The sequence below is a fragment of the Drosophila melanogaster genome, chromosome 2R (genome assembly GCF_000001215.4).
Source record: "Drosophila melanogaster chromosome 2R".
Taxonomy (NCBI): Eukaryota; Metazoa; Arthropoda; class Insecta; order Diptera; family Drosophilidae; genus Drosophila; species Drosophila melanogaster.
The window spans coordinates 7,960,119-7,974,108 of NT_033778.4; the positions used below are offsets into that span (position 1 = coordinate 7,960,119).

At 47.4% G+C, this 13,990-nt stretch overlaps 5 protein-coding genes across 14 annotated transcripts; 2 read left to right on the forward strand and 3 right to left on the reverse strand.

Annotated features, from left to right (window-relative positions):
• Positions 1-14: 14 nt before the first annotated feature.
• Septin5 (Septin 5) lies at positions 15-1,803 on the reverse strand. 2 transcript variants are annotated; one of them, NM_143704.3, is made up of 2 exons: positions 1,725-1,803; positions 15-1,664 (listed from the first exon to the last, which is right to left on the reverse strand). In NM_143704.3, exon 2 carries the CDS (start codon positions 1,529-1,531, stop codon positions 263-265), a length of 1,269 nt encoding a protein of 422 aa, NP_651961.1. In that variant the 5' UTR covers positions 1,532-1,664; positions 1,725-1,803; the 3' UTR covers positions 15-262. The 2 variants fall into 2 exon arrangements, with proteins under 2 accessions (NP_651961.1, NP_724632.1); NM_165578.3 differs by having other exon boundaries at positions 100-1,803.
• Positions 1,804-2,344: 541 nt separating this feature from the next.
• Positions 2,345-9,687, forward strand: nito (spenito). 3 transcript variants are annotated; one of them, NM_136495.3, is made up of 5 exons: positions 2,345-2,485; positions 2,651-3,275; positions 3,334-5,208; positions 9,133-9,390; positions 9,472-9,687. In NM_136495.3, the coding sequence occupies exons 2-3, from the start codon at positions 2,725-2,727 to the stop codon at positions 5,162-5,164; spliced, it is 2,382 nt and encodes a 793-aa protein (NP_610339.1). In that variant the 5' UTR covers positions 2,345-2,485; positions 2,651-2,724; the 3' UTR covers positions 5,165-5,208; positions 9,133-9,390; positions 9,472-9,687. The 3 variants fall into 3 exon arrangements, with proteins under 3 accessions (NP_610339.1, NP_724633.1, NP_001286174.1); NM_165579.2 differs by lacking the exons at positions 9,133-9,390; positions 9,472-9,687 and having other exon boundaries at positions 3,334-6,568; NM_001299245.1 differs by lacking the exons at positions 9,133-9,390; positions 9,472-9,687 and having other exon boundaries at positions 3,334-5,651.
• CG14763 (uncharacterized protein) lies at positions 5,911-7,906 on the reverse strand. Of its 4 annotated transcripts, none has more exons than NM_001299247.1 (5): positions 7,768-7,906; positions 7,201-7,281; positions 6,941-7,140; positions 6,686-6,886; positions 5,911-6,195 (listed from the first exon to the last, which is right to left on the reverse strand). In NM_001299247.1, the coding sequence occupies exons 1-4, from the start codon at positions 7,888-7,890 to the stop codon at positions 6,721-6,723; spliced, it is 570 nt and encodes a 189-aa protein (NP_001286176.1). In that variant the 5' UTR covers positions 7,891-7,906; the 3' UTR covers positions 5,911-6,195; positions 6,686-6,720. The 4 variants fall into 4 exon arrangements, with proteins under 4 accessions (NP_001286176.1, NP_001286175.1, NP_610340.1 ...); NM_001299246.1 differs by lacking the exon at positions 5,911-6,195 and adding an exon at positions 6,554-6,622; NM_136496.3 differs by lacking the exon at positions 5,911-6,195 and having other exon boundaries at positions 6,660-6,886.
• On the reverse strand, positions 8,011-11,885 carry CG8726 (uncharacterized protein). 3 transcript variants are annotated; one of them, NM_136497.5, is made up of 8 exons: positions 11,519-11,885; positions 11,126-11,411; positions 10,656-11,064; positions 10,414-10,595; positions 10,117-10,356; positions 9,751-10,058; positions 9,456-9,651; positions 8,011-9,358 (listed from the first exon to the last, which is right to left on the reverse strand). In NM_136497.5, the coding sequence occupies exons 1-8, from the start codon at positions 11,618-11,620 to the stop codon at positions 9,141-9,143; spliced, it is 1,941 nt and encodes a 646-aa protein (NP_610341.2). In that variant the 5' UTR covers positions 11,621-11,885; the 3' UTR covers positions 8,011-9,140. The 3 variants fall into 3 exon arrangements, with proteins under 3 accessions (NP_610341.2, NP_724634.1, NP_001163079.1); NM_165580.4 differs by having other exon boundaries at positions 11,126-11,446; NM_001169608.2 differs by having other exon boundaries at positions 9,456-10,058; positions 11,126-11,446.
• A 171-nt stretch (positions 11,886-12,056) lies between these two features.
• CSN4 (COP9 signalosome subunit 4) lies at positions 12,057-13,981 on the forward strand. Of its 2 annotated transcripts, NM_058096.4 has the most exons (4): positions 12,057-12,132; positions 12,220-12,303; positions 12,380-13,070; positions 13,130-13,981. In NM_058096.4, exons 3-4 carry the CDS (start codon positions 12,498-12,500, stop codon positions 13,778-13,780), a joined length of 1,224 nt encoding a protein of 407 aa, NP_477444.1. In that variant the 5' UTR covers positions 12,057-12,132; positions 12,220-12,303; positions 12,380-12,497; the 3' UTR covers positions 13,781-13,981. The 2 variants fall into 2 exon arrangements, with proteins under 2 accessions (NP_477444.1, NP_001163080.1); NM_001169609.2 differs by lacking the exons at positions 12,057-12,132; positions 12,220-12,303 and having other exon boundaries at positions 12,457-13,070.
• Positions 13,982-13,990: the final 9 nt, after the last annotated feature.

Genomic DNA, 13,990 nt, shown 5'->3' on the forward strand with positions numbered 1-13,990 from the left:
TCGCATTCAATATTGTTTTTTATATTTTTATTGTATTTAATTATACAACTAAAATTACTGGAACTCGTAACCTAAATTAAAATTCTTTCAATATAATTTATTTATAAACTGTTTAATTGGAAATCATAGATCGTTAAAATAAAAAGAAATAAAATATCAAAATTAGTATACTTCTTGGTATAGGAGTGGAGTCATAGGTAAGGTTTGTAGAAATTTAATCGCATAGGCAGTTTTAGTAAAATCGAAAACATTCTAAACTTAACTACTTTTTCTTGCCCCTGCCCAAGGTGAGAGTGTGCGAACCATTGGCCATCTGGAGCCTACGACGCTGTAGCTCCTGGCAATCCTCTTCCAGCTGCCGACGGGCCTCTTCCAGTTGGGCCTTTTCCTCCAAATGCTCCCGTTTTAGCCGGTCGAACTTAGTATGCAATTCCTTCTCGTTGTCCTTCAGCTCGTTCTCCTTCTGCTTGACCCGCTGAACGAACATTTGGCGCACTTCCTCCTCCTTGGCCTGTAGGCAAGCCAGATGGTCGGATCGCTTCGACTCGAAGGTCTGTTGGAAGGAGACCGGCTGGTTGTTGCTGTCCACGTCCACAAAGCCCATTTGTTGTAGGCGCCGCTGGCGGAAGAGCTCATAGTGGCGTGTGTGAGTCTGTTCGCGCAGATCCTCCATGTTAGTGCGAATGAGCATCTCGCGCAGCTTCACAAAGTCGCAGTGCGCCTCGTTTTCTATGTGCACCGCTCCCCATGGATATTGGCGGGCACGAACCTGCTTTCCGGCCACCTTTACAAACTCCGTACTGCCAACAACGGCAAAGGGTAGATGGCCGTTCATCGCAGCATTTGTTTCGGACACGGTTTCGTCGTCCATGGGAAACTGGTATATGCTCACATTGTTCCGCCGTAGTTCGTCCATTATGCGTTCCTTAAACCCCGACAGCTCCGACTTGGAGATGGTGTCGGCCTTCGCGATCACGGGAATGATGTTCACCCTAGTGTCAAGCTGCTTCATGCACACCAAATCCATAGCTTTCAGACCATGGCCCGTGGGACAGATGAAGTACAGGCAGGCGTGAACGCGTCCATCATGAGCACTGGCCATCGCTCGCTGGATCTTGAGCTCTTCCTGCAAATACGCTTCAAACTGGCTGTCCACGTACTCCACCAAAGCCTTGTAGCTGTCCGCTTTATTAACCTGATCTCCGTATCCGATCGTGTCACAGACGGTCAGCTTCAGGCGGACGTTGCTCTCCTGCAGCTCGTATGTATTTGCCTTCAGCTTCACATTGGGCAGGTTGTGCGGGCTCGGTGTAGATCCAAAACTGGTATTGAACAGTGTGTCCATGAGAGTGGATTTCCCGAGAGCGGTCTCGCCGATGCATAGGATATTGAAGCTAAAGCCATTCTGGACGCTCTTGTTGACCAGCTGGTCCGGTAGGGTGTCGAACCCCACGTGGCCGCCGAGTTGAAGGAGCCTGGGGACTTTGGTTGCCACCTCCTGCGTCTTCTTTTCAGTCACTAAATGAACCATTTCGCCAGTGCTTTCGTTAGAATAATGTCACGACCCAGCGCAGGCGCCACTCTTTATACCCGGAATTCTCGTATGTGCAGCCTGTGTAAACCCTAGTCGTTTTTCTTAATAAGCCATTTGGATTTTCCTGCATCTGGTGGCGTACCGAGAATTAAACTGTATCTAAGAGTTTTCTACCTGTGATTCCTTTTACCTGCAGCCTTGACGATTTTAAATGCGGTGCCCGCCTCAGTTGTCTATCGAGACAGTTCTGCGCGACTATATCGATTAAAGCAGCTTCAACTAACATTTATCAATTGCAGTTAAACAACGATGGATTATTCGATCAAAATGAATTTTATTTATCAGAAAGATAGTCTTGCGACAGTACATTTTATATATGATTTCTGGACTATGACGCCACGGCTGGCTCGAATGAAGTCCCATCTGGACGTATTATATTCGATGACTTTTTCCAACATTTGTGGTCATATATCGGCAATAACACGGCAAATGTTAAGTCGGTCGCGATTTTGAACAGTAATGCCAACTTAAAGTTCTCCACCTCATAAAAAAATCCTTTACAAAACGTATATCGCGTTGTCTTAATCTCGCGTGTTTTAAAGATTTATGATCTTAAAACTTAAAAACTTTTATTGTTATATCTAAGTTCGCCGAAATATATTACAGAAATAGAAACCTATTAAAAACTACATTGAAATTATATATGATTATAACTATGTCATTATATAAAAATGAATCAAACGTTTGGCTATAAAATGGACAAATATGGCTCGATACCATGAACGGGACCATCAATGGCGATAGCAAACACGTATCGTTATCGAATACCGCAGTTAACTTTCGACGCATACAGAATTTGCAAAGCCGGAGGAAATTGAAGAATTTGTGGAATATCCGCGACTTAATAGTAAACTAGCACTTAAAAATAAACATCCAAAAAAGCCGGAAGTGGTAAGAACTCTAAAAACGATCTGAATTGCTCTGATTTTAGAATTTTTCCGCCTAACGCGATTTTCTTTGTTTGCGGGGCGCCGCCATTTTCTTTTTACCTGACCGCCGCTTGTCTTCTTGCATTTCGCCCGTACTTTCACAAAGCAAATCTCGAATTCTTCGCAGAATCCCCGGAACTAAATTGCCAGAAAGTTCTCAGGCAGCACACACCGAGTTAAAGCGCCCCGGAATAGCCGCCCATGAGTAGTCATCGAGACGGAGCCGGAGCCGATCGTATCACAATCAAAATTCACAACATGAAGCGTAGCGCCTCGCGCTCCCCGGGCCCGGCCTCCAGGAGCAGTTTGTCGCGCAACTCGCGAAGCATGGGTCGTGGGTACGACAACGGCAGCGGCGTGCCTGGCGATTCGCCGGAGCGCCTGTCGCCGGAGCGCATGCGACGTCGATTGGACCGCTCGCCGAGTCGTTATGGCTCCCCGCACCGGGAGCCCTACATGCGTGGTCCACCGCCTGCAGAGCGACCAGCTGGCTACAAGGTACTTTGCGTCAGTGCCCTGCCGCCAAAGGCTCCGGACGATTTTATCGAGGAGACACTGTACCGCGAGTACAAGAAGTTTGGCGATTTTAGCGTGCGACTGGCGCACGACTTGGATGAACGGGTTGCTTACGTTTGCTTCCGAACGCCTGAAGATGCACGCGAGGCGAAGCACCATAAGCCGCGCCTGATCATCTACGACAAGATGGCCATTGTGGAGCCGGTGTACAAGTCCACAACCAGACCGGAATATAGGTGGGATTTATTTTTGTATTTATTTTGTTAGCCTTGGCTAATCTAAGATGCTTTGCAGACCACGCGGTCACTCAATGTCCCCACCGGACTATGAACGTTACCACTACTCGAGGTCCCCTATGGGACAAGGCGTTCCTTTGGATCACCGTCGACCTCCGATTGATCCCTACGATCGGTACGGTCCTCCCCATATGCATCCGCACGCAGTCCATCCACGTGATTACCGCCCATTGCATCATGACTATCCTCATCCGCCACGCGGACCACCTTTGCATCGCGGCGGCCATCCGCATCACCTCCATGGCCATGCGCCGCCCCATCAGTATGCTCCAATGAGGCCATTGGCACCACGCCCACACGCTCCCTATGAAAAGCCTGAGAGCAAGAAGGACAAGTTCCCCAATTACTTGCACCATGTGCAGCCCGAGGATGATCCTCTTTCTACGCGCACACTGTTTGCAGGAAATCTGGAGGTTACCATCGCCGACGACGAACTGCGTCGCATCTTTGGCAAATACGGAGTGGTAGATGACATCGACATCAAGCGACCGCCGCCGGGTACGGGGAACGCGTTCGCGTTTGTACGTTACCAAAACCTGGATATGGCTCACCGAGCGAAGATCGAATTGTCTGGACAGTACATTGGCAAGTTTCAGTGCAAGATCGGATACGGGAAAGTGACTCCGGCAACTCGTATGTGGATCGGAGGCTTAGGTGCCTGGACTTCTGTCACTCAGCTGGAGCGAGAGTTTGATCGCTTCGGTGCGATCAAGAAGATTGAATACCAGAAGGGCGAGCCGTACGCTTATATTCAGTACGAGACAGTGGAGGCAGCCACGGCGGCGGTAAAGGAGATGCGAGGATTCCCATTGGGTGGACCGGAGCGTCGACTCCGCACGGACTTTGCCGAGTTGCCCGGCGCCACACCGGCAGCGCCTTTCAAGAGCTCAAAGCCGCCATATGATGAAAGTGCGTTGGAGTACAGACGTCCGGAATACGATCCGTATTACGAAGAGTCCGCCGCCTACGCTCCGCGCGGTGGCTATTCTCCGTATCCACCTAGGGGTGGCTACCGTGGACGTGGGGGATATCGCGGAAGAGGAAGAGGCATGTACCATTATCACAACGACGTGCATAGGCCGCCGCATCCTGGCTCCTTAGCAGGTTCCTCTTCTTCAGTTCCCCCTCCCGGCGGAGTGGAGGATGAGTGGCGACGCCCGCCAGGAGAATCGTACGACAGAGGAGCCCGCTCCAGCTCTCGGGAACCTGGTGTAGAACGCTCTCGTTCTAGATCCCCATTGAAGCGGGCTCGCTCTCCCGGATCTGATTCTGACACCTCGACTCGTCGGAACGACGCCCTTGCATCAGCCAGTACGGTTCCAGATGTGGCGCGCAAGTGCAGCACAGTGTGGACCGGAGCGCTAATCCTCAAGAGCTCACTGTTCCCAGCCAAGTTTCATTTGACGGACGGAGATACGGATATTGTGGAGTCGCTGATGCGCGATGAGGAGGGCAAGCACAACCTACGTATCACCCAGCGACTGCGTCTGGATCCGCCCAAGCTGGACGACGTGCAAAAACGTATTGCATCCTCATCGTCGCACGCCATTTTCATGGGTCTGGCAGGGTCCACAAACGACACCAATTGCGACGATGCCAGCGTGCAGACGCGACCACTAAGAAACTTGGTTTCCTATCTTAAGCAGAAGGAGGCGGCTGGCGTGATCTCGCTGCTTAACAAGGAGACGGAGGCAACTGGGGTGCTGTACGCCTTCCCCCCCTGCGACTTTTCCACAGAGCTGCTAAAGCGCACTTGTCACAGTCTGACGGAGGAGGGCCTGAAGGAGGATCACCTGGTGATTGTGGTGGTGCGCGGCGGAACGGCCTGAGCTGGAGCGGCTGGCGACGGTGGGGATGGGAGGACAAACTGTAGGTAATAACTAGCCACAGTGCTCAAGGAAAATCTCCGCCACATCTAATTATAGCATAGCAGCCGTAGTCGTATCTTAGCTCGTCCTCTCCCAAGTGGAGGACACCCGGGGGCCACATACATGCAAGGGACGTGTATGCGGCTCCTCCAAGCACCGCACACACGCACATACACACACATGATGCACACATACAGAGACAGAAGCAGAACCGAGGAGACTTCACCCACACCTCATGACCCAAAAACCCCGCATTAATTAACCATTAATTAACCTTCTTTTGCAGACAGGATCTCTCTTTTGGTTTTAGTTCAAGTTCTCGATGTGTTAGTGACAGTGAAGTTTATACATCCTTTTCATTATTGTGCTAAAAAGTTTGAAAAATCGTTCATGATTGTATCTAAAGCTACCCATACAAATTATCCAATTTTATTATGTTAAAGTGTACAACAGTATGAAAACAACACGAGTAAAAACAAAAATCAAATATTTTCCATAAAAAAAACTCCATTCGAGTGTCCGCATATGATCAACAACTAGTGCGAAATAATGTCGATGAAAAGTTTTTGTGTTCCTTAAAATTGATTTTCCATTTTGATTTGTGTTACGCTGATGATTTTGCCTTTGCCCTTTCGTTTGTGTTCGATGGCGAGAAGGCAGTGCGACCAAAAGTGCGCCCAGTAGTGGTCTGATTGTCCAGTTGGGTCCAAAATAAGATTGCAAAGTGGCTCCAGAAGTTGTTTGCAGTGCAATTTCCCAATCAGTGCGAAGTGCTTAACTCCAGCTGAGTTTCAGTTCCCCTCGATCTCCAAGAGGTTCTTTGGTGTTTCTGGCCGCTGGGTGCGTGAAAGTGGCTGGCGATTCCATATCGTGTTCCGATCCCCGATCAATATCCGTCTTCCATCCGAAGAGAGAACGTCGTGTAGCATTTGCTCCAAAATGTCTATGCTGTTTGATTTGGTTTGGCAATTGTTACATTGGTTTTCTTGTGGCTGCGCTCAACAGAAGAATAAGAATAAGAATAGTGTTTTGTTTATAATTTATGCAAGCGTTCATGCTACATTTGTTTCAGTGAGTTCAAGTGTCATTCCACGGACCGAGATCAGTTTATACACAATGATAATCCAATCCGAGCAGTTCACCCAGTGCATGTGCTGTGTATGCGTGTGTTCGCAAATCTATTATTTATATATATATATATATATCAATCGTAATATGTACACTCAAAGGTAGTAATAACGATCAAACGCAGTTGTCTTGCATCATTAGACGGATGTTCGAAAGTAATTTATGCTTCAACAAAATATTATATCAAACTATTGTACTGATATCCAAATAAACGACAACTATCGCATCCTACGTGTTAAAAATGTGAGTTGTGAGTTACAGTGCAAGCAAGTGTTTAAGAAAGTGAACCATCTGCTGACCAAAGAAGGTAACGAAATTAAGCACCATTGCTAGCATCAACATCAATTTTATTACCAAGTGGAACGCGCCAGGGCCCTGGAATCGCGTTCTTAATCGTAGTACAGGTAAAAGGTGGTGCAGACTGCAAAGTACGAGGGTCTCTCCACGCTGTAGGTCACAAATCCGTCTTTTTCAGCATCCCACAGGAAGTTGACCATGGAGTAGAGGCCCTGCATCAGGAACTCGCCCACAGTGACCAGCACTATGTAGCGATATCTGGGGCGAAACGGTGGTTAGTTAGACAAAAACTGACCGCCGAACCAAAGTCACCTGTCGTAGTTGTCGAGTTTGATGCGGTTCTTGATTTCCTCGCTCACTTGCGCGGCCATGTGGAGGGAATGCTTGGGATGGAACATGTACTCATCGTTGTAGTGTCGGTTCATCACCGCCTTTATGATGTTCTCCACGCGTTCCTTGTTGAGCGGATTCTTGGACTCCAGGCGGTAGGTGGGCATGAACCGCATGGTGGGCTAGGCATTAAGCAGATCTCAGGGTATAAACACAGCTAGCTGGGCATTTAACGGACTTACCTTGGCTGCCGGAGCACCCATCGGCAAGGAAACGCCCATATGGGACTTGGTCAGCGATCCGCGCTGGCTGCTTGCCGGCCTCTGCATGTCGATGAAATGGGAAACCGAATATGCATGTTAGTTAGGCCACAGCTAGAAGCACAGAGATACCCAAACCCCCAATAGAATCCCCACAAGAAATGGCGTGACTTCGTCAAATTTTAGACGAACCGTATGGTTCCCGTGTTCACATCCCGTTACAAGCATCAATTCATTAAAAAGACATCAATACCCCATTGTAACCATAATGGCAAAATCAATCGTATACCTTCTCACGCTCCTGGCCCAGATAAAGATTCACCAGCCCCGACCAGTTCTTCGCTGCAGCGGCTGCCATTCCTTGCGAATTAATAGAATCGAGTCGGCTCGAGTGCGTAGAGGTTAGCCATAAAACCACAAATGATTATGCCATTAAGTCATTCCCTGCCAGATTACCTGACGGCCTGTCGCCGTGGCAATTCGTGGCGTTTGGCTTTGTTGAATCAATAAAACCAGCCAAATTATGCGCCACTTGTCAGCCCAACTTACCGGCTTAGTGCCCTCGGCCGACTTTTCTTTCTTCTCCTTTTTGCCCTTGCCAGTTTCCGCCTCCTTGGCGGCGGTCTCTGGCACGACATCCTTGCTGCGCCGCTCTTCCGGTGAGTCGCCCATGATCACAATGTTTAACTTGAAATGCTTTTTAGAACTGAACTGGAGCAGAAATATACTAGCCAAGAAGACGAAAGAAAACGACAGCCTGCTAAGATTGTTAAGAAATTGAAAGATCAGCTTACAACAACAATTAGTTTACACTTTATTTGGTTTGCTATATGTGTGGGAATATGCTTCACATTTCGGGTCGGTCTTGCGTTTAAAGTATACATATGAAACATATACACACAGTCAGTAGACAATAATACACATCCATGTTACGATATTTACGTTATTACTGGGTGGTGGTGCTCTTGTGGCCACAAAACATCAATTACATCTATATACACATATTTAAATATAAATATACTCGATACGCTCGGATTCGGTTAAATACACACCTAATAAATTATCTATAAAAAGTAAAACAATAACAGTGCGAATTCTTGGCCACATTTCCTTGTCTTTGTCCTGTTGCTTCCACTTGTTTGAGTCCAGGACTCCGAGTATGTCTAGACGTTAACGAACAGTTGAGTGTTTTTGAAACATTCGTGGCTCTTCGAAATATATAAAAACTCAAATTCAGTTACAAAACCTGCAGTACAACTACTAAAAATTGGCGATAAAACCGCGCTGGTGGAGATAGCACAACACCGAGGAACGACTTCTTAATACATCTAACATCCATGTACTATATGTTGGCCAGTGGGCCATATAAAAGAATAGCATCTCGTCTCGTCTCGTGCAAATTTTGGTGCAGACTTATGTAAATATTGGAAAGTTTAAATTTCTCTGTATGTCGTTTCATTCGTGTTCTAGATTTTTGTTTTTAGATTTAGATACTTTGTTTCCATTTTTCATTTAAGATATTCGTACCAAAGTTAGTATCAGTCGTGTAGTGGACACATAGGTAAAGCTTTAGTTGCGATCGGGAATCTGATCGCAAGTGAGTGACATGTAACTTGTTGCTTACATAAATAGACACATGCTTTTTAGCCGATAAATCGTATGCAATGTATGGTGGACACGTATAAGATGCAATAATTATAATCAGTGGGTTTCGTTAATACATATAGTAATTGCTGGATTGTTTTGGGACTATTCTATGCTCAGCGGTGTCTTCGATCTGCTAGTATTCTGTTTCTTAATATGCCTCTAAAATGTAGCTTTTGGAATTCGATTAGTTCAAGTTATTTTTGATGGTATCGTTATTTCATAACGCCACATTTGGTCCAAAAATTGTAATATTTATTCGTCCCACAGTTCCGCAGCTAGTCGTTGGATCGCACTTTGCGCAGCGATCCGCGGTTAAACTTGCAGATGGACTCCAGAAGAGCGGAGCGTGTTGGCTCGTCGCCATCACCGCCCTCCGCATCCTCAGACAGCATGTTCGGTGTGGAGGACTGCCGTTCCACCGGTGCGCCAGTCGTCGACGGCAATTCCTGCTGATATATGCTGCCCAAGTGTGGCCCCGGAGTGAGCGGCGGTGCTGAAAGGAAGACGAGATCGGAAGTGAGTCATGTAAGTTCGAACAAATAAGCCAACAAACTACTAATTTGAAGCTGTGATCTGATTTGAATAACTACATTTGATGCCGGCCAGTGTGGTGGGCTCCTCGGGTGTGCTGTCGGAGCGGTTGAAGGAGTCGGTCCCACATAACTCGCCAACCACCGTGGTGCTTGAGGAAGCTGCTGCTGCAGTCGCAGCCACAAGCGACAAGCGTCCATTGTTTGTTTGGATTGAACTTTGCTGCTTTAGCTTCGACTGTTTGTGCTCTAGTTTCTATACGTAAGCATTGAAATAAACGAAAAAGAAACCAAAATGAGCTGTGTAAGATTAAACTACGTGAAGTGTTCGGGCTTTGGGTTTTGGGTAACTAACGGCTTTCTGCTTGGACTTCCGCTTCTCCTCCTCGGAGCTCATCAGTTCCTGGACACGCACAATGCGCTTTTGGTTCTTCACAGACTTCTGTTCGTCCCGCAGGCGGTTTTCGCTCTTGATAGCCGCCTGCTTAAGCAGCTCCTTGGCGTTCAATGATAGCTTAAAGTACGGCTTTTCAGCATTGGCAGCGGCGCCGGCGCTCTCGGTTGAAGCGTATTGCAAGAAGAATCTGTGACCCAACAATTGCTCCAGAGTCGGCAGGCCAGCTTTGCAAGCTTCCTTGGAAAGAATGCTCTCCAGAAGACATTCTAAAAAAATAACAAGTTTAGAAATTAGTTATCTCAAAAAAACAAAAAAAAAACTTACTCAGCGCTTCGGGACATTCGGTGATCTGGCGCACGACAGACTCCTGCAGAGGATAACCCATGGCCATTTCGAAGAGGACATGACCAAAACAGTAAACATCAATGGTCTCGATGGCATGGATTTTACTGTGCTGCATGAAAAATGGCCGGTAAAACGCTGGAACGCCCAGCAAAAAGTTCTCGATGTCCAGTAGCTTAACACAATCGTCGACTATCACTATGTTTCCGGAATGTAGATGACCTTAAAATGTTTTCATTTATTAAATAAAAAGTAGCTTTCAATAGGGATTCATCTTACCATATGCGTATCCCTTCGAGTGCAAAAATATTAGGGCCTCTAGAATCTGCTTCCCATATGTAGCCACTTGTTTCATTGAAAGCGCAGTGCGCCCCTTGGGATTGCCGTACTTGCTAAGAAATGTATTCTTTGGATTCGCGGCCATGCACAAAACATCCTTTAAAGTACCATGCTTGTGGAATCTAAGTGGATATATATATTAAGTTATATAATGTATAAGTTAGACAACGTGAGCTACTGACTTTCTTATGACCAGGCAACCGTTTTCGGTGTGGGCTGCCAGGAGAACGGGCTCGATGTGCGGATGCTGCAGGCCCATCAGGCTTTTCATTATGCCCCCGATTTCTTTTTCGTCGATAAACTTGTCGGGTCCGTACTCCAGCCACTCAGCCACCACCTCTGACCCGGGATCCAAGGTTCCGGCGTCGATGGAGTGACCGCTGCCATTGCTGCTCCCAGCGGCGAAATGTTTGCTCTGATGGGTCTGTGAACCGCTCTTAACCAGTTGCTTGTTGCTGCTCTTCTCCGGCGGCTTTGTAGTGACCTTAAAGTAGTGCTTCCGGAGGCGCCAGCCTATGGCACCCATACTTCCACCCAGCGACCACGTAGTGTCGTTGCGCAGGCAGAGCATAGCATTCTGCACGGCATGGTCTGAAGATAATTGGAGGACATCGATTAGGGGACCTTCTTCTTCACTAGCAAATTAACTCACCGTGAAAGGACTGCGAGTAACTCTCGGGATCCACAAAGCGCTTGGCTGGCAGCGAGGATGCCAATATGGGATTCATTAGTACGGCGTTTATGTACTCTTGCAGGGCTTGCTTCCGTTCAGCTATGAACTCCGGGCGCATGTTACCAAAGATGCGTTTGCGAGGCAGCGGCAGCTCGATGCCGGAGACGCGGAGAGACTTGTCCAGTCGGTCGAAGTCATTATAGCGGCGCAAAACGGTCCAGTAGTTCTTGTTGCTGGCGCCCCTCCACACGCGCAGCAGGTACTCCTGCAAGCAGACACACACACAGTCACATTCGCCGCCTGCATGAAATCATCAACAATTATTGATTTTTCGCTGGGGTCAGCAGCTCTGCCCCCTCGCGATCTAGCTACCGTATGTCCGGCGACCTCCTGGACGGCGGTTATCTCGCAGCTCAGCGCCTGGGTGTCGTCAATTGGCAATTTCCGTTCATATCTGCTCGCAAAAACGGCCATTGGACTCCTTTGGATACATTTTCCACTTCACTCGGCGAGCTGCGCTGCTGCTGAAAGTGTATGTATGTGTGGGCCTGGCCTCCACCCTTTTCCACAAGGATCCGAATGGATTGGTCTTTGCACTGAATATCTCGAGTTTCTAGTAATTCTCTAGCTACTACCACTTGCAGATTGTCTTTGACCTCTTTGTTTAATGCAGTTTTCGCAGTCCAATTGGACTCGACACAAGTATATTTTTTCACTGTTTACTGCAGCGCACCGACTGTCATTTTTGTATCGATATTTCAAGAATGCAGTCACCGATAGACTGCAGCTTGGATTGAAGCGCCAATTTTAAATAATTTATTGGGAAAGTATGTACAAGTGTAAGCATTAAGTGAATTTTAAACCTTACCGAATCATTATAGGCCTTCCTTTAAAAATCGAATGCTGAAAGGAAATACTGCCAATATTTTATTGGCATATTTTATTCCATAAATATTTTATTGGAAGATAATACGAGTAGAACAAATGTAAGCCTTGGTAAGAGTCTTGCGCTTTGCAGATAGTATTTTAAATATGTTATATTATGTTATGTAATATTTAAATTTTATCCTCAGATATACATTTTTTTATGTCAACATTTTCATGTGGTTTGGTCTTTACTCAAAACCTATCTATGGAAAGAAGTCATAGATAGATAGGTAATAATAAATAAAATATAAATTGCGAACTAAATTTGTAAGCTGAGTATCACCATCGAACATTTTCCAACACCAGCTAGATAAAAGCTAGGCGTCCTGCACTGTCCCGGCCGGATTTGCGAGCTATCGATAACAGGGATGAGCTTGCGTTGTTGTTTTTAGCTAGTGCGAAGTAATTGGGTATAGAAGTGAATATGGCCGCAAACTACGGCATCTCGACGGCAGCTCTGCGTAGCCAGCTGATGGGCCTGATCAACTTCACTGGCACGCACAAGGACCAGGCGGACAAGTACCGCCAGCTGCTGAAGACTGTGCTGACGAACACCGGCCAAGAGCTGATCGATGGGCTCCGGCTCTTTGTGGAGGCCATTGTAAACGAGCACGTCAGCCTGGTGATCTCGCGGCAGATCCTTAACGACGTGGGCAGCGAGCTGAGCAAGTTGCCTGACGATCTGTCCAAGATGCTTTCTCACTTCACCCTGGAAAAGGTCAATCCGCGCGTCATCTCGTTCGAAGAGCAAGTGGCTGGCATACGTTTCCACCTGGCCAACATCTATGAGCGCAACCAGCAGTGGCGCGATGCGGCCACAGTGCTAGTTGGCATTCCTCTGGAGACGGGTCAGAAACAGTACTCCGTGGAGTGCAAGTTGGGCACCTACTTAAAGATCGCTCGACTCTATCTGGAGGACAACGATTCGGTGCAGGCGGAGCTGTTCATCAACCGGGCATCATTGCTGCAGGCCGAAACTAATTCCGAGGAGTTGCAGGTAAATGGCTTCCTAGCGCTATTTTAGATGGGTAATCTGTTAAAAATCGCACCTTTTAGGTTCTATATAAAGTCTGTTATGCTCGTGTCCTGGATTACAGGCGCAAGTTTATCGAGGCCGCCCAGCGATATAACGAGCTCTCCTACCGCAAGATCGTGGACCAAGGCGAGAGGATGACGGCACTGAAGAAAGCGCTCATCTGCACAGTCCTCGCCTCTGCCGGACAGCAGCGTTCCCGCATGCTGGCCACTCTGTTCAAGGATGAACGCTGTCAGCACTTGCCGGCCTATGGAATTTTGGAAAAGATGTACTTGGAGCGCATCATTCGGCGCTCCGAGCTACAGGAGTTCGAGGCCCTGCTGCAGGACCACCAAAAGGCTGCCACCTCCGATGGATCCTCGATCTTGGATCGGGCTGTTTTCGAGCACAATCTGTTGTCGGCTAGTAAGCTGTACAACAACATAACTTTTGAGGAGCTAGGCGCTCTGCTGGACATACCCGCGGTGAAAGCAGAGAAGATTGCCTCTCAGATGATTACCGAAGGTCGCATGAACGGACACATCGACCAGATCTCGGCCATTGTGCACTTCGAGAATCGGGAACTACTGCCTCAGTGGGATAGGCAGATCCAGTCGCTATGCTATCAGGTTAATTCCATTATAGAGAAGATAAGTGTCGCCGAGCCCGATTGGATGGATAACCTGAACTGAAGCAGGCTCTCGCCATCCCATCTCCCCCCACTCATCTTAATTAAAAAACGGCATATAGGAACGCAGTGAATCGGAGGATATAACCCCCGACTGCGATAGATTTCATTTTAAAATTATAAAAATAAATGAAATTATGTACATTATCGATCCTGTGGAACCAAAAGAAAAGAAAAACAGAACAAGACGAAAAACCCCTTTTGCAATCCAGCG